This window comes from Coregonus lavaretus (genome assembly GCF_964263955.1).
Source record: "Coregonus lavaretus genome assembly, chromosome: 19".
NCBI classification, from domain to species: domain Eukaryota; kingdom Metazoa; phylum Chordata; class Actinopteri; order Salmoniformes; family Salmonidae; genus Coregonus; species Coregonus lavaretus.
Window position 1 is genome coordinate 2966637 of NC_140006.1, and position 19681 is coordinate 2986317.

Below are 19681 nucleotides of genomic sequence, written 5' to 3' on the forward strand. Positions count from 1 at the left end.
AACCACTGAAGGCCTGGCTGCTGAGAGGGACAGGCTAGAGCGCCGTGGGTTATCTGATGCGGTGATCAGGACCATAAAGGGTTCCGCCAATTTCCGTTCATCCCTCCTGTATTTCTCCATTGCGTGGATAATGTTTTTTTTTTTTCTTGTTCAGAGTTAGCATACTGTTCAAGTTCTTCATCCTCCTCATTACTTGTCTTCTCCACATCCTTTTTCCCATCATACTCTTGTTCATCCATCACAGTCTATATCTAACTGTGATTGTTCTCCTCTTCCTGGTGTGAAAACCTGCTGCTTCCTTTTTTATTTTTCTATCTCTACATTCCCTGTTATTGAGACGACCCGTAACCTGATAATACTGCCCCCCTTCTGTGTATGGTGGTGGTGTAATTAAGCCAGCCTTTTTTGGTTCACTCTCCCTCTATTGTTATCCTTCTAGCTTTGTATCATTACTGGATTAATGACATATGTAATAACGGTTTCGCATTAGATTGTGCCTTTTTCTGATAATGTTGTAATTGTAGCCTATTGCATTAATTTAGTTTAAAATACAAACTTGTTGTTGAACAAATCTAGAACCTACATTAAGTCGGTACTATCCCATCAGCATAATAGTTCAAACTACCTACACTCCACTGGTCCATGTAGCGAAAACAAATTATCATTTTAGAATTCATTTAACTATTTGCATACATCACTGGTGTCACACAAACTATAGAATAAAGTAATAACAATTAGAATTTGTCAAATAAATGTTTTCCATTCAACTATTCAGACTAGCTTCAAATATCGCTTTCAGCTCGATACAGTCAAGCAAGTATGACTCTCTTTTACCCGAGAACTAAAACATAGCATTAGTAAAGTCTATTCACAACCCAACAATAACTAATAGTATATTTGTATTCATATTATTAAAAGACGTTACTTTCATTCCAGTCTACCTAAACAATTCAAATTATGGCCACAACTCTATCGCAATTGCCAGTCCGCTATTCAAATGTATGTAACTGTCCTTTCTGATTGGACTATAGTCACTCCTCCCTCTTTCCCGTTGAATAAGTGAGTCCTTCAGTCTGAAAATACGTAGGCTGCTAAATCGTCCAGTCTTATCCTGACTGTTCCATCAATCTAAACAACCCACAACCATAGTTGAACTATACTTAGAAAACCTAGACTCTAATCAGCGATGCAGAATCTATGCTTTATTGAAATGACAAGTAAATCCTCCTTTATTCCAATGATAATGGTCAGTAGTTTTAGTATCTGGCACATACCACACTTTATCAGAAAATAGCTTTACAGGACTAAGATTTCACAAGCTGGAAGGTTTAGCAGTCAACGAGTCAAATCTACATTCATTAATTTGGAAACAGATCTAACTTATTCAATCAAATGGATAATGTTCTTTCCCCCTATTATACTAAAATTCATTTACTATCTCACTTCTGCTTCAAAATGATAGATAGTTATCATAATGCCTACTGTTATTTCTATCAATGATCTATGTACTTTCTCCCACCCCTCACATACGTCTACGTTTTTGGGTGTGCAAGTCAGCACCTATTATTTTATCCAATCCCTCGTAATAAATTACACTCACATAAAATTCATTCTATTCTAATATATTCACATCAACCAAACCATTCATGTTTCTAATGATTCTTTATTACCACACATCAGTTAATCATAATCTAGTCTCAGCGGAACAACAACTAATTACCCAAATCCTTCCCCTCAGTCATAGAATCCTCCCAGAATCGTATAGGCTGGTCACTATTCACTGATCTTACAAAATTCTATGACAGGCATTGTTGTACGAAACTCCAAGATATCATTTACATGAAAAGCTTATTATTCAAACTTATATATAATTATCATACACACCTCTATATCTCATCATTCAAAGTTCAGAGTGTGACTCATTTACACCATTATACCACTCTCATTCCACATTCACACAATGTTGTTCTCAAACGCGCTTAATTACTATTTGTATAACCTACAGGAATATTTTATGCTATCAAAGGTCCCAAATTTGGAATTTTAACCCTATTCCATTTATTTTTAACTGTAGTCAATTTATCACAATCCTACATCACCTCTAAAGTTTCCAAATATAATGTCAGAAACACACCCTGAAAGACCAAAATACAATGCATAGACGTCATATGATCACACCGGTACACGTGACCTGTTCCTCCAACAGGATTTCTCATACCCCTCCTAGTAATGTGAATTTTCAACTCAGTTGGTAAATGTATATCCAAATAACATTGAATTATTCTCTTTCCTAATGCGAGATTGGGCATGCCCTTTCTCCACCAGGCAGAAGCTTCAAACGACCTCAAATATAGTTCCTTTCCTTACAGAAAAGGCTATTACTTGCAGGATTTCTTATTATTCTCACTCACCCAGATTAGCAGCCACTTGTGCCCAAATGAATCAGACAGTTGAATGACTCACAGTAGCCCAAGCAAACCACTCATCCACATGAGATGATCAGACCTACTCTATCTAACACTTTCTCTATATTTTGAAGCCTTAGTGGCTGTTTAACCCGTTGACCTACTCAGGATGACCGGTGTTAACTCCAATTTATGTCACCTACTCCGGATGACCTATCTTTTTACCTGATCGACCCTTTCTGATTCACTTCCCTGACACAAAGACAATTTTATACAGGATTTCTATCTACCTATATAGCCCTCTAGGTGATTCACTTCCTCGACACACCCTTACTGGACTTCTATCTTACACTTTCCTAAGCGACCTGTAAATTCAGCCCTTTCTTCTGACACAGAAGAAAGTGGTAATACACAGGATTTCTGCCTACCTAAGCAGCCCTCTAAACGATACACTTCCTCGACACGTTTAGAGCGGTATCTTGTAGGACTTTTTACCTATTTATTCTCTGATCGTTCAAATAGATGGACAGCCGCCCGTGCCGAACTGACCCAGACAAAGTGATCAGCAAGATTAATCAAATGAATCGACCGACTCGAACAGACGCATCAGATGAGCAGCCGAGCGACCCTGATGACTGAATGCACAAATTGAGCAATCAAATCAAACAGATCGATCAGACCGTCCAGATGAGCACCATGAATGAGACAGAAGAATCATCCAACCCAACCACAACCAATTTAATCACAATGGCTTAAACAGAGTACAAGACACATCAGACAGAACAGTCAAATTAGTCAAACGGATGCAATCACACTGACCGAATGATCAACCCAAACGAAACAGATAACTCTCCCTACCCAACCACAATGAATGAACCACACCGACCCAAACAGACTGCCCACCCACTCGATCAGATCTACTCTTACTCTTACTGTTTTCTACATATTGCAAACATCAAGGCTTTTTATTTTATTTTTTATTTTTATCCCTTAACATGTATTTTTAAATCCAAAAGCTCCCAGTCTCAAATTTTCTGGTTCTTAAATTTGGAGAGACCTACTTGGTATTCTGCAGCTGAGGCCCCGGATCGAACCACACAAACTTTATACTATATAAGTAAGAACTTGGCTTACCTTTTTAAAAGCGGCCGCTTTTGTTTGTATGGTCCGTCCAAGCCATTTCACAACTGCAGATGTCCACCGTCTCTGGTCCCTGTTTTCAACTCCTGGCAACGCTCGTCATTTATGTCGTAGAAATATTTGATTCAAAAGTAGTAAACTCAAAAATATCTCTCAAGAAACTGGAGCTTGTGAATCCAAAAAATAGACTTTATTATTGCGTAACAAAGCTGAGCTGCTCCATGGAACACCTGCCTCTCCTTGGCTCAAAGATCTCCTTTTATACACATAGAATATACAGTTACTCCCCCTAAGATAAATGATTAACATCTCTCACTGCCACGCCACCATTATCTTTCAAAGTCCAATGACACATGTTGTTTACTCTTACAAGAGCTACGTGCGCTTTCCAATTGAGGCCTCTTTCCCTTATCTCTTTATATTGGTGGCGTGACTCAGACACTTTCTTAAAAAATTATATACATACATTAATTAAAGCATGGTTACACACTGTATTGCCTATATTCCTTATTTAGACATGCATCTGGATTTAAAAAATGTCAATCATGTTTACTATATTTTATCTTTGACATTTCCTAACATTTTGCCTTAATGATACATAATTTATTTCCATAAGGTTAAGAAGAATCCAGCTAAAGATTTACAGAAATCTCTGGAACATGCTAACATCTTTGTTGACGAGTCTACGTAAAACACTAAACAAGAATGGTGTTCATGGGAGGACACCACAGAAGAAGCCACTGCTGTCCCAAAAAAACATTGCTGCACGTCTATCATTGACGGAAAAATGAATTCCCAAGTTTATCAAGACATTTTGCAGGAGAATGTAAGGCTATCTGTCCGCCAATTGAAGCTCAACAGAAGTTGGGTGACGCAACAGGACAACGATCCAAAACACAGAAGTAAATCAACAACAGAATGGCTTCAACAGAAAGAAATAACCCTTCTGGAGTGGCCCAGTCAGAGTCCTGACCTCAACCCGATTTGAGATGCTGTGGCATGACCTCGAGAGCGGTTCACACCAAACATCCCAAGAATATTGCTGAACTGAAACAGTTTGGTAAAAGTGAATGGTCCAGAATTCCTCCTGACCGTTGTGCAGGTCTGATCCGCAACTACAGAAAATGTTTGGTTGAGGTTATTGCTGCCAAAAGAGGGTCAACCAGTTATTAAAACCAAGGGTTCACATACTTTTTCCACCCTGCACTATGAACTGTGTGTTCAACAAGGACATGAAAACATATAATTGGATGTGTGTTATTAGTTTAAGCAGACTGTGTTTGTCTATTGTTGAGACTTAGATGAAGATCAGATCAAATTTTATGACCAATTTATGCAGAATTCCAGGTAATTCCAAGGGGTTCACATACTTTTTCTTGCCACTGTATACTGTGTAAGAACTGCCCTCCTAAGAAATGTCACACCTATTGCAGCCCCCCAGGCCATTCACTTTGTTGACTTTCCTCTCAAAAGCATCTCCCAATGTCCCTCATTGTCCCTAAACAATACACTAGACTGTCTCTAAACACTTAGGTCCCATTCAGTTGACACCTTTATCAACAAAGGCGTGTTGCCCTACACCCTTCCCAAACTGAGTGTAAAATGCTAACACCACAACCATGTCTTTCCAGGAGACGTGCAGTGCCAGCAAATCTTCTGCAAGAGGTCCAAACAGTTGGTGGTTAAGAAGGTCTACGAGCCCTGCACTCACTACTTCCGGCAGAGTCTTATCCAGCTGGCCGTACACCACAGACAGGACATGACCATTCACCACAAGCACATGGAGTCTCAGCTTCCCCTCCTGAGATCCCTCCTTAGATGTGTGCAAACCTGGTGGCCAACTACAAGAAACGTCTGACCTCTGTGATTGCCAACAAGGGTTTTGCCACCAAGTACTAAGTTATGTTTTGCAGAAGGGTCAAATACTTATTTCCCTCATTAAAATGCAAATCAATTTATAACATTTTCGACATGCGTTTTTCCTGATTTTTTTGTTGTTATTCTGTCTCTCACTGTTCAAATAAACCTACCATTAAAATTATAGACTGATCATGTCTTTGTCAGTGGGCAAACGTACAAAATCAGCAGGGGATCAAATACTTTTTCCCCTCACTGTATATGTGCTTTCTTGAGCAGGGGGACCTTGCAGACGCTGCAGGATTTCAGTCCTTCACGGCGTAGTGTGTTACCAATTGTTTTCTTGGTGACTATGGTCCCAGCTGCCTTGAGATCATTGACAATATCCTCCCGTGTAGTTATGGGCTGATTCCTCACCATTCTCATGATCATTGCAACTCCACGAGGTGAGATCTTGCATGGCGCCCCAGGCCGAGGGAGATTGACAGTTATTTTGTGTTTCTTCCATTTGTGAATAATCGCACCAACTGTTGTCACCTTCTCACCAAGCTGCTTGGCGATGGTCTTGTAGCCCATTCCAGCCTTGTGTAGGTCTACAATCTTGTCCCTGACATCCTCGGAGAGCTCTTTCGTCTTGGCCATGGTGGAGAGTTTGGAATCTGATTGATTGATTGCTTCTGTGGACAGGTGTCTTTTATACAGGTAACAAACTGAGATTAGGAGCACTCCCTTTAAGAGTGTGCTCCTAATCTCAGCTCGTTACCTGTATAAAAGACACCTGGGAGCCAGAAATCTTTCTGATTGGGAGGGGGTCAAATACTTATTTCCCTCATTTAAAATGAAAATCAATTTATAACATTTTTGACATGCGTTTTTCTGGATTATTTTGTTATTATTCTGTCTCTCACTGTTCAAATAAACCTACCATTAAAATTATAGACTGATAATTTCTTTGTCAGTGGGCAAACGTACAAAATCAGCAGGGGATCTAATACTTTTTTCCCACACTGTAAGTTGTACATGGCTCTATAGCATCAAACAGATCTTAAGGCTGGTTTACAGTCAGTCTATTGACATGCCTGTAGACAATTGTCGTAGCGACATCATTAACATTTTATTGTCGTCCAACATCAAACTTGTCGTCATTATGAAAAAGTATAAACACAGAACAACAGCCTGTAAATGACATCAGCAGCCCGGTGCTCCAAATAAACACATTGGTTTAAAAATAAATGTCAACCTATCAAGCCAGGCAACTAAAAGCAATTTTCTAAACCATATTCTGGTTCGTTGCTAGCTACCGTCTAAACTTTAGCTATGTTTTATTCATTATTACAGGAAAATAAACCCACAACAACATCATTATTTACAAGGTAATGGCGAGCTTACAGAAAATAGGTTACTGCCACAGTGTGATGAAATAAAAGTAGATCATTCTATCTGACAATGTTAGAACTGCATCATCTTGTCTCAGGAGGATTTGGTTGCTGTGGCAGTCCGGTAACCACGTTAATGGACGTTGCGACAGTCGCAGAGACGGTCTACAGACATTCCACCACCGGAGTATAAATTGAATGTTGTTTTGACCAGCGACACTTGTTGCATTCTAATTGTCTACAGACATGTCAATAGACAAAGTATAAACTGGCCTTTATACATTCAGATATATCCCCCCAAAAATATTTGTCAAATTCTAAAATACAGGGGAATGTATACTATTTAATGCTAATTCAAAATGAGAACTGTGTGATCAGCAGATGATTGGAGAGGTGGTCATGATGAAATTGACATTCACAAAGAAACATTCAGGAAGAAAATACAGTATGATCACTGTAGTAAAGTTCAGGGAATATATGTCTGATGTGTAAAGTGCAGACATCTGTTGATCAGCAAATTATGGGAGGGGTGTTGTCATGATTAAACTGCCATTCAGCTCCTCTTGAGTCATCTATTGCTTGAAATCCAGCATAATGTCCAATCCATCGAGAGGGATACAATTAATGGGATACAGTTCTGCTCCAATGAAACACACAGGCAAAGGAATTCTGTTTCTCTCCCATCTAGAATCCACTCCAGGAAGAAGCCCAGGCACCACATGGTATTGTCTGTAAGACAAAAAATATTTACAACAGTAAATTGTTGCATTATTATTTCTCCTCACTGTTAGTTAACCTAGCTAGCTGGATAGCCAATAATTGTTATTTACATCTGTTTGGAATCCTATCATGTGTCATGCTTATAATTTTGTGAGATTGAAATGCATCCACTGTCATAATCATAACCATTGTCAACCCTTATGTTATTATGTTACATAGCTAGCTAGTAAAATGATTTACAAGTTAGAAGGCACCAGGCAAACTAGCTAGCCAACTCCAGTCATGCTAACGTTTACTAGTAAACCTAGCTTTAGGTAGCTGGTTGTAACGTTGGTTGTTTGCTGTTAAGTAGCCATTTCTATGAATTAAAAAAAAGAATAGGTTTTACAATCGAGATGCAATAGATCTCCAATTTGTAAAACCTCTTCTCATTTCAGTCATAGATATGGCTACTGGTAGATGTTTAGCTAACTTAGCTAGCTAGACTAGCTACATACCTAAGTTAGCAAACAGAAAAATAATTTGAATGTCAATAGAACATCAAAAAATGCTCCATCGTCGAATTTGTGTTGATGAGAGGAATCACTTGACGCCACTGCGTCTGGTCAGTTCTTTGTTTTTCCCAGAGGATTTTGTGTTGTGTCCGCCACCGTTTCAAAAAAGCCTGTATTGGGAGAGGGACGGGTATCCACGAGTTGAAGTCTTTCAGAGACTGGAAAAAATGTGTCACCTTGTATACACTACTGGTCAAAAGTTTTAGAACACCTACTCATTCAATGGTTTTTGTTTATTTTTACTATTTTCTACATTGTAGAATATAATAGTGAAGACATCAAAACTATGAAATAACACAAATGTAATCATGTAGTAACCAAAAAAGTGTTAAACAAATCAAAATATATTTTATATTTGAGATTCTTCAAATAGCCACCCTTTGCCTTGATGACCGCTTTGCACACTCTTGGCATTCTCTCAACCAGCTTCACCTGGAATACTTTTCCAACAGTCTTGAAGGAGTTCCCACATATGCTGAGCACTTGTTGGCTGCTTTTCCTTCAGTCTGCGGTCCGATTCATCTCAAACCATCTCAATTTGGTTAAGGTCGGGGGATTGTGGAGGCCAGGTCATCTGATGCAGCACTCCATCACTCTCCTTCTTGGTAAAACAGCCCTTACACAGCCTGGAGGTGTGTTGGGTCATTGACCTGTTGAAAAACAAATGATAGTCCCACTAAGCCCAAACCAGATGGGATGGCGTATCGCTGCAGAATGCTGTGGTAGCCATGCTGGTTAAGTGTGCCTTGAATTCTAAATAAATCAGCGTCACAAGCAAAGCACCCCCACACCATAACACCCCCTTATCCATGCTTTATGGTGGGAAATACCAAAAATCAAAAATTTGGACTCCAGACCAAAGGACACATTTCCACCGGTCTAATGTCCATTGCTCGTGTTTCTTGGCCAAAGCAAGTCTCTTCTTCTTGTTGGTGTCCTTTAGTAGTGGTTTGTTTGCAGCAATTCGACCATGAAGGCCTGATTCACACAGTCTCCTTTGAACAGTTGATGTTGAGATGTGTCTGTTACCTGAACTCTGTGAAGCATTTATTTGGGCTGCAATTTCTGAGGCTGGTAACTCTAATGAACTTATCCTCTGCAGCAGAGGTAACTCTGGGTCTTCCATTCCTGTGGCGGTCCTCATGAGAGCCAGTTTCATCATATCGCTTGATGGTTTTTGCGACTGCACTTGAAGAAACTTTCAAAATTCTTGAAATGTTCCGTATTGACTGATCTTCATGTCTTAAAGTAATGATGGACTGTCATTTCTCTTTGCTTATTTGAGCTGTTCTTGCCATAATATGGACTTGGTCTTTTATCAAATAGGGCTATCTTCTGTATACCCCCCCCCCCCCCCCTACCTTGTCACAACACAACTGATTGGCTCAAATGCATTAAGAAGGAAAGAAATTCCACAAATTAACTTTTAAGAAGCCACCCCTGTTAATTGAAATGCATTCCAGGTGACTACCACATGAAGCTGGTTGAGAGAATGCCAAGAGTGTGCAAAGCTGTCATCAAGGGGTGGCTATTTAAAGAATCTCAAATATATATATATATATATATATACACACACACACACACACACACACACAGTGGGGAAAAAAAGTATTTAGTCAGCCACCAATTGTGCAAGTTCTCCCACTTAAAAAGACGAGAGAGGCCTGTAATTTTCATCATAGGTACACGTCAACTATGACAGACAAATTGAGGGAAAAAAATCCAGAAAATCACATTGTAGGATTTATAATGAATTTATTTGCAAATTATGGTGGAAAATAAGTATTTGGGCAATAACAAAAGTTTCTCAATACTTTGTTATATACACTTTGTTGGCAATGACACAGGTCAAACGTTTTCTGTAAGTCTTCACAAGGTTTTCACACACTGTTGCTGGTATTTTGGCCCATTCCTCCATGCAGATCTCCTCTAGAGCAGTGATGTTTTGGGGCTGTCGCTGGGCAACACGGACTTTCAACTCCCTCCAAAGATTTTCTATGGGGTTGAGATCTGGAGACTGGCTAGGCCACTCCAGGACCTTGAAATGCTTCTTACGAAGCCACTCCTTCGTTGCCCAGGCGGTGTGTTTGGGATCATTGTCATGCTGAAAGACCCAGCCACGTTTAATCTTCAATGCCCTTGCTGATGGAAGGAGGTTTTCACTCAAAATCTCACGATACATGGCCCCATTCATTCTTTCCTTTACACGGATCAGTCGTCCTGGTCCCTTTGCAGAAAAACAGCCCCAAAGCATGATGTTTCCACCCCCATGCTTCACAGTAGGTATGGTGTTGGTGGTATGGTGGTGGTCTAAGGCACTGCGCAACTAGAGATCCTGGTTCGAATCCAGGGTCTGTCGCAGCCGGCCGCGACCGGGAGACTCATGGGCGGCGCACAATTGGCCCAGCTTCGTCCAGGGTAGGGGAGGGAATGGCCGGCAGGGATGTAGCTCAGTTGATAGAGCATGGCGTTTGCAACGCCAGGGTTGTGGGTTCGATTCCCAGGGGGGGCCAGTATAAAAAAATAATAATAATTGTGCTCTGGATAAGAGTGTCTGCTAAATGACTAAAATGTAAATGTAAAAATGTGTTCTTTGGATGCAACTCAGCATTCTTTGTCCTCCAAACACGACGAGTTAAGTTTTTACCAAAAAGTTTCATCTGACCATATGATATTCTCCCAATCCTCTTCTGGATCATCCAAATGCACTCTAGCAAACTTCAAACGGGCCTGGACATGTACTGGCTTAAGCAGGGGGACAAGTCTGGCACTGCAGGATTTGAGTCCCTGGCGGCGTAGTGTGTTACTGATGGTAGGCTTTGTTACTTTGGTCCCAGCTCTCTGCAGGTCATTCACTAGGTCCCGCCGTGTGGTTCTGGGATTTTTGCTCACCCTTCTTGTGATCATTTTGACCCCACGGGGTGAGATCTTGGGAGATTATCAGTGGTCTTGTATGTCTTCCATTTCCTAATAATTGCTCCCACAGTTGATTTCTTCAAACCAAGCTGCTTACCTATTGCAGATTCAGTCTTCCCAGCCTGGTGCAGGTCTACAATTTTGTTTCTGGTGTCCTTTGACAGCTCTTTGGTCTTGGTCATAGTGGAGTTTGGAGTGTGACTGTTTGAGGTTGTGGACAGGTGTCTTTTATACTGATAACAAGTTAAAACAGGTGCCATTAATACAGGTAACGAGTGGAGGACAGAGGAGCCTCTTAAAGAAGTTGTTACAGGTCTGTGAGAGCCAGAAATATTGCTTGTTTGTAGGTGACCAAATATTTATTTTCCACCATAATTTGCTAATAAATTCATAAAAAATCCTACAATGTGATTTTCTGGATTTTTTTTCCTCAATTTGTCTGTCATAGTTGACGTGTACCTATGATGAAAATTACAGGCCTCTCATCTTTTTAAGTGGGAGAACTTGCACAATTGGTGGCTGACTAAATACTTTTTTTCCCCCACTGTATATATATATACAATATATTTTGATTTGTTTAACACTTTTTTGGTTACTACATGGTTCCATATGTGTTATTTCATAGTTGTGATGTCTTCACTATTATTCTACAATGTAGAAAATAGTAACAATAAAGAAAAACCCTTGAATGAGTAGGTATTCTAAAACTTTTAACCGGTAGTGTACAGTGCCTTCTTATTCCACATTTTGTTGTGTTACAGCCTGAATTCGAAATGGATTTTTAAAAATGGTTCTCTCACTCATCGAAACACAATACCCCATAATGACAAAGTGAAAACATGTTTTTAGAAAATTGTGCACATTTATTGAAAATTAAATCTCATTTACATAAGTATTCACACCCCCTGAGTCAATACTTCAGCTTTAATATTGCAGATTGTGGCTTCAGTCAATGTAATTTTCTGCATCATTTCATATATTTTTTGGGTACATATACACTACCGTTCAAAAGTTTGGGGTCACTTCGAAATGTCCTTGTTTTCGAAAGAAAAGCAATTTTCAGAGGCACTGAGTTTGAAGGTAGGCCTTGAAATACATCCACAGGTACACCTCCAATTGACTCAAATGATGTCAATTAGCCTATCAGAAGCTTCTAAAGTAAGTGGAATTTTCTAAGTTGTTTAAAGGCACAGTTAACTTAGTGTATGTAAACTTCTGACCCACTGGAATTGTGATACAGTGAATTAAAAGTGAAATAATCTGTCTGTAAACAATTGTTGGAAAGATTACTTGTGTCTTGCACAAAGTAGATGTCCTAACCGACATACCAAAACTATAGTTTGTTAACAAGAAATTTGTGGAGTGGTTGAACTCCAACCGATGTGTATGTAAACTTCCGACAGCAACTGTATATACATTTTACAGACACAGTATATTTTACAATAGTTATCTTTTGTTTGTTTATAGTCCCTTCAGCTCTACTCAACCCCTCCCATCGATCTCTGTACACCATCCAACGGGCAGCAGGTAGCTTAGTGGTTAAGAGCGTTGTGCCAGTAACCGAAAGGTCGCTGGTTCTAATCCCCGAGCTGACTAGGTGAAAAATCTGTCAATGTGCCCTTGTGCAAGGCACTTAACCCTAATTTATCCTGTAAGTCGCTCTGGATAAGAGCGTCTGCTAAATTACTAATTTATCCAGTTTGGATTTCTATTTGCCTCATGGTGAAATCCTTGACAGTTTCCTTCCTCTCCGGCAACTGAGTTAGGAAGGACGCCTGTATATTTGTAGTGACTGGGTTTATTGATATACCATCCAGTGTAATGAATAACTTCACCACACTCAAAGGGATATTCAGTGCCTCAATTACAGAGATCATACGTTTCCTGTAGGTCTTGACCAGGTTTGCACACACTGCAGCAGGGATTTTGGCCCACTCCTCCATACAGACCTTCTCCAGATCCTTCAGGTTTCGGGGCTGTCGCTGGGCAATACAGACTTTCAGCTCCCTCCAAAGATGTTCTATTGGGTTCAGGTCTGGAGACTGGCTAGGCCACTCCAGGACCTTGAGATGCTTCTTACGGAGCCACTCCTTAGTTGCCCTGGCTGTGTGTTTCGCGTCATTGTCATGCTGGAAGACCCAGCCACGACCCATCTTGAATGCTCTTACTGAGGGAAGGAGGTTGTTGGCCAAGATCTCGCGATACATGGCCCCATCCATCCTCCCCTCAATACGGTGCAGTCGTCCTGTCCCCTTTGCAGAAAAGCATCCCCAAAGAATGATGTTTCCACCTCTATGCTTCACAGTTGGGATGATGTTCTTGGGGTTGTACTCATCCTTCTTCTTCCTCCAAACACGGCAAGTGGAGTTTAGACCAAAAAAGCTATATTTTTGTCTCATCAGACCACATGACCTTCTCCCATGCCTCCTCTGGATCATCCAGATGGTCATTGGCAAACTTCAGACGGGCCTGGATATGCACTGGCTTGAGCAGGGGGACCTTGCGTGCGCTGCAGGATTTTAATCCATGACGGCGTAGTGTGTTACTAATGGTTTTCTTTGACACTGTGGTCCCAGCTCTCTTCAGGTCATTGACCAGGTCCTGCCGTGTAGTTCTGGGCTAATCCCTCACCTTCCTCATGATCATTGATGCCCCACGAGGTGAAATCTTGCATGGAGCCCCAGACCGAGGGTGATTGACCGTCATCTTGAACTTCTTCCATTTTCTAATAATTGCGCCAACAGTTGTTGCCTTCTCACCAAGCTGCTTGCCTATTGTCCTGTAGCCCATCCCAGCCTTGTGCAGGTCTACAATTTTATCCCTGATGTCCTTACACAGCTCTCTGGTCTTGGCCATTGTGGAGAGGTTGGAGTCTGTTTGATTGAGTGTGTGGACAGGTGTCTTTTATACAGGTAACGAGTTCAAACAGTTGCAGTTAATACAGGTAATGAGTGGAGAACAGGAGGGCTTCTTAAAGAAAAACTAACAGGTCTGTGAGAGCTGGAATTCTTACTGGTTGGTAGGTGATCAAATACTTATGTCATGCAATAAAATGCAAATTAATTACTTAAAAATCATACAATGTGATTTTCTGGATTTTTGTTTTAGATTCCGTCTCTCACTGTTGAAGTGTACCTATGATAAAAATTACAGACCTCTACATGCTTTGTAAGTAGGAAAACCTGCAAAATCGGCAGTGTATCATATACTCGTTCTCCCCACTGTATGTGAAACTAGAGGAAGGGTCATGATTAAACGTCCTGACTGTGGCTATGAAGAACCAGAATGGCTCTCTGGCCTGTTATAAAGCAGAGAAGGAAAAACTACATGAACTGTAGCATAATTGAAAGATCTCTCTGAGGTCTCCATCTGCTTCCCTCGTTCTCAGGTGATTTTTCCTGTGCTTTCTTTCTTTCTCTGTCTCTTTCTCCTCTGTCTCTTTCTCCTCTGTCTCTTTATTCATCTATCTCGCTCCATCTCTTTTGCTTTCTCTCTCCACCTCTCTCCTCCCTTCAGCCACAGGTCTACTGAGAACCATCAAATACAGTGTGTGTAATGTTCAGCGCTATAAACCATGAAATAAAAACCCATTATTGTCTCCTCTTTCCACACAGGGCGTATAAAACCATAGAAGACGAGGACCTGAGGTTCCCCCTGGTCTACGGCGAAGGGAAAAAGGTTGTGTGTGTGTGTGTGTGTCTCGTGCTTGCATGTGAGAGAGTGTGTGTGCATGTCTGTGTTTAAATGTGGATGTGAACAGAATTTATAACAGACATATAACAGAGTTTATTACACAGTAAAAACTGGTTTATATCTTAGTGTAATAGTATATTAACTGGTGTCTTTACGACTCTTCCTCAGGCCAGAGTGATGGCCACCATAGGAGTGACCAGAGGCCTTGGTGACCATGATCTTAAAGTCCACGACTCCAACATCTACATCAAGCCTTTCCTGTCCTGCTGTCCAGAGGTAAATCTAATTCTGGCTACGGCATTTACCATCCTGGCACCATTCTACCCACAGATACACACACACACACACACAAACCATCGTATATCCAGCTCATGTCTTGTGCACACATTTAGCTCAGTTTATGATCCAGGCAGCTAGCGTACGTTACCCTATACCGAGTGAAAGTGTTGTTTTTTCAGTGGATTGGCTAACTGGGTTTGTAACATTGAGTAAAGACAAAAGTAAATATTTCATGTAAGGAAGAAATGAAAGAGTAATGCATAATGTACTTTTGCCCACCTGACTCTGGTAGTTTCACAGCTCTTTCATCTCACTCATAGTCCATCCGTCGAGTCTGTCTCGTTCAGTCTTATCATGTGCAGCTCTTTTGATCTTTAATTCATTATACAGGCAGTTCAGCCAGGGTTCATCTGGCTGCCTCAACAAGTTTAACTTCCTGTTCTTTTTCATCGAGGACACTTTCTCTATCTCTCACTCGCTCTCTCACACTCTCTTTCTCTTTCTCGCTCACTCTCTCACCCCCTCTTCCCCACCCCCACGTCTTTCCTACTTTCTCTGCTGTGAATGTATGAACGTATACTGTTAATCTAGTGTACAGTACTGTATGATGGAATATGAATGAGACACTTAGATGTCGTGTTAATGATGGAGACATTATTATACACTGTTATCGTCTTTAGATCAAAGGCAGAGAGAATGGCTTCAGGGTCTACAGTATGCCGATAGAAAAGGTGGCTAAAGCACATACAATATGGGATCAGGCTGGGTGTACAGTACCACAGTTCCTCTGTCATGGTCAAACCAAGGTTGTCTGATAGTGCTATTCAATTATATATGTAATTCTATGAGGCAGACTAGTGTGCGCGCATCCAAAGAAATCTCCCAGATGCTGGATTACGATGCATATGGTTTGTAAATCCTAGCTGTATTCTGATCTGATTTTAATTAGCACCAGTACTAAATTGGGACAAATGGAGGAGCTGGGAGGAGGTGTATGATAAAGGTTACTGGGAGGAGGTGTATGATAAAGTTTACTGGGAGGAGGTGTATGATAAAGGTTACTGGGAGGAGGTGTATGATAAAGGTTACTGGGAGGAGGTGTATGATAAAGAGTACTAGGAGGTGTATGATAAAGATTACTGGTAGTGATTAATGAACCACTGTCGTGACATTTGTCGCTGCAAGAGGTTTTGCTATGGTGTATCCTCCTGAATAAGACCCTGTTGTTTGTTACAGGTGAAGGTGTACAATAGGGTTCCCCAACTGGCGGGCAGCCCATGAGTGGTTTTATTTGGCCCCCAAAGTTTTCTGAGCAAACATTTTTATTCTGTCCAATTCTTATTGTTGGACATAAGACTGTAAAAACACCAGGAAATCAGCTCCAAGTGATTTTCATTTGGGAAATCTGTTCCAATATATTCCCATGCGTAATAGAGATACACGTGATCGTATAGAAATTTAAGCAAGGTTTGAAATTATTATGTTTTTGTCAAATATTATATCTGTTTGGGCTTCTTGCGGTCAATTTGCAGTCGGCCCGCGGCTGAATCTAGTTGATAATCCCTGGTGTACAACCTGACTCAGTACGAGCGTGATGCTAACTCTGCTGTTGCTGTTGTTGTTGTGCACAACCTGACCCATTATGTTGTTATTCTTTCTAGGTGACGGTGTACAACCTAAACCAGTATGAGCACGGTGCTGACGACGTCCTGGTGATGGGAACAGATGGCCTCTGGGACGTCCTGTCCAACAAGGAAGTCAACGAATCAGTCTCCACCTTCTTGGCCAACTGTGACCCTGACGACTTACACAGGTAGGTGTGTGTCTGTGTGCAAGTGGACCTGTGTGCGTGTAAAAGTTAATTTTTCACTAGTTTTCCATGACATCCTTCTGACATTCTATTATGTAATTTTGTAAATTGAGTGAACATCCAACATCTTACAAACAAGGCAAATACAACGATTGACGGTGGACCATTTTTGCCATAACACCCCTCCACTTCATGTCTGTGACCAGATACACGTTGGCTGCTCAGGATCTGGTGATGAGAGCACGGGGAGTACTGAAGGAACGAGGCTGGCGGATCACTAATGAACGGCTGGGATCTGGAGATGACATCTCCTGTTACATCATCCCTCTGATGTACGGAAACCGCCAGCCCTAGAACCACCTACAGGCCTTGAATGGAACAGACTCCCATCTCTATGGCAGGCTCCCTCCTCAACCAGCAGTACTGTACCCCTCTTTTTGAAACTCTCTCTCTCTCTCACCCCCCTACTCAGTGCTGTACTGTAAGTGATATTCAAGAAACTAATCCTACAAGATGTTACAATGTTCCCTTCTTCCCTAAACGTGTATGAGCTTAAGATTCTGTGGTATGTGACCTGAGATCCCAGTCATGTGATGCTGGACTGTGCTGACCTGTGAAGCTTTGTTTCCTGCTTTGCCACATTGTGTGGCTTCAGAGGAGTCACTTCCTGAAGAACAGTATTTCTTCAAGACCTACCAAGGTTCAGTACAGACAGGTGTTTGTCTGGCAGAAAATGGTTTCTATTAAAAGTATTATGTATGTCGTTTTCTAAAACATCTCACTCATCTCAACTGGAAAGGGAGGCTGAACTTAGTGAAGATCAAATTTTTTGATTTGTTGATGTAGCCTATGTAATGAAGATAGATAATCTGACTGAGCAAGGTGCAGTTGTTTACTATGGTACTGTTTCTGTTTTTGGATGACTTGATCTTGTTGTTTTCCTCATTGGTGTAAAAACGGTCATAGAACTCTTACCTTATTGTTTTTTTGAATGACAGTCGTACAATGTATTCATAGACCAAGACCCAAGTTCTGTTACAAATCTTATGATGTAGCTGTATATTTCTTTCTGTTCATCACCCTGTTAGATCATTACTTTAGGCTGATGATGGTCAAGATGTTTATTTGCATGTAATGCTGCTTGCTTTGGGAAAGAGATGGAGATAGAGATGGGGATAGTAGTTCAGACTGAACCCAAAGAAAAAAGATGAAGGATGTTTTTAGCTTTCATATACTCCATGGATTATTAAGTATGTTGGCCTATACCATTGCCACTTCAGTATGTGCCATTCTATGCGTATTTTACTTTTCAATACTGTAAGAGAGGATTTATTTATAGAGACTGATGTATTGTCACACTTGATCCTTCAATTCAGTGGCAGTAATCCACATATTAGTCATACTGCCACAAACATTTGTATTATTTTCATACATACCATGATAAAACATATTAATTGATGTAAACATACTATATCATTTCCTACATGTTACATTACATATTTGGTGACATTGTCACCCTTGATATATTGTTGATGGTGGCTCAAGTTCTGGATTAAGTTTTCACAGATGCAGTGCTCTAAAATGGTTTCCTAACATAATATACTAGTTTCTGGCTCTTGACTCTGCTATCTACCGGTCAGTAGACTCATGCGAGTGAGTCCTCAACACTATGTGCTACATTTAGGGCTAGTTCCAATCAGATCTACCTTAACCCACGATAACTGACAACTACATAGCAGTTTCATTGTTTTTATTTAGATTATGTCAGAGGTTTAACTGTGTTGGAGCTGTCAAATCAGCAAGCGACTCCCGGCATTATACCTATCGCGGACATTGCCATTGTCGCATTAGTAAAAATCCCATGCAGCCTTGTTGTTACAAGGTCAAACACTGGAATGTGTGTTGTAATCTACACCTCAATTAGGCTGATATCAATCCTTATTAATTTGTTTAATGCGTTTCAATTTTAGTGTCACTATTTCTATATAGCCTACACTTTCTCATTCTGAACTTCTAACCCGGGTGTGGTTTCGTGACAATGACGACAAGAGCAGCTCCAACGCAGTTACACCTCTGACATCACCTAAACAAAAGCAATGAAACTGCTGTGCAGTTGTCGGTCATGGCAGGTTAACGCTTGCACAGTCAAAATCATGTTTTTCATGAAATGTTATGATAATTGGATGAAACCAGATCAAAGTATGAAAAATGACTGTTGCTTCTACATTAATAAAATTTGATCATAAAGTTACTGGTCCATTCCCCGATGTCAAACATTTGGGTTCAGGGCTTTTTGTGACATCACAAAATCCTCATTTTAGTACACCAATTTAAATAGGTACCGCCTTGTAACCAATATCTCAGAAGGAGCGTTCGCAGAGGGGCGTGGTTTACATAGCTAGGTAGCTAGTCTAGTGGTGCTAAAATTTGACTGCAGCGTGTCAGCAAATATAATTAGAGGTTTCCCCTGCTCATCTAAGGCAAATATACTTCGGTTTCTACTTTCATCTGTGTCTGGTGTTAGCTAGAACTGGCTAGCTCGGTCTTCAGCCAGCATGGAAAAAAAGCGGGGGAAGGGTTGTCCAAAACTCAGACACAGTTGTCATGTCATTACACATGCCAAACTGGAGATTCATCCAAACTTCTTGACATCATTAATAGTCATGATATATGGACATTGCCTGACTCACCGGACAGTTTATTATGTACACTAATCTAGTACCGGGTCGGACCCCCCTTTGCCTCCAGAACAGCCTGATTTCTTTGGGGCATGGATTCTACAAGGTGTCGGAAATGTTCCACAGGGATGTTGGTCTATGCTGACACTATAGCATCATGTAGTTGCTGCAGATTGGACGGCGGTACGTTTATGCTGCGAACAGCCTATTTCATCGCATCCCAAAGATGCTATATTGGGTTTGGTCAGCAACA

At 40.8% G+C, this 19681-nt stretch overlaps 1 protein-coding gene across 1 annotated transcript in view; it reads left to right on the plus strand.

Annotated features, from left to right (window-relative positions):
• LOC311146524 (protein phosphatase 1H-like) overlaps positions 1-17104 on the plus strand; it is a gene marked incomplete at both ends in the record, with an annotated part of 53727 nt that extends 36623 nt beyond the window's left edge. The window contains 4 exons of the mRNA XM_084183043.1: positions 14583-14646; positions 14830-14937; positions 16602-16753; positions 16957-17104. Of these exons, the coding sequence (XP_084039169.1) occupies positions 14583-14646; positions 14830-14937; positions 16602-16753; positions 16957-17104 (472 nt within the window). The remainder of the gene's footprint in view (positions 1-14582; positions 14647-14829; positions 14938-16601; positions 16754-16956) is intronic.
• Positions 17105-19681: the final 2577 nt, after the last annotated feature.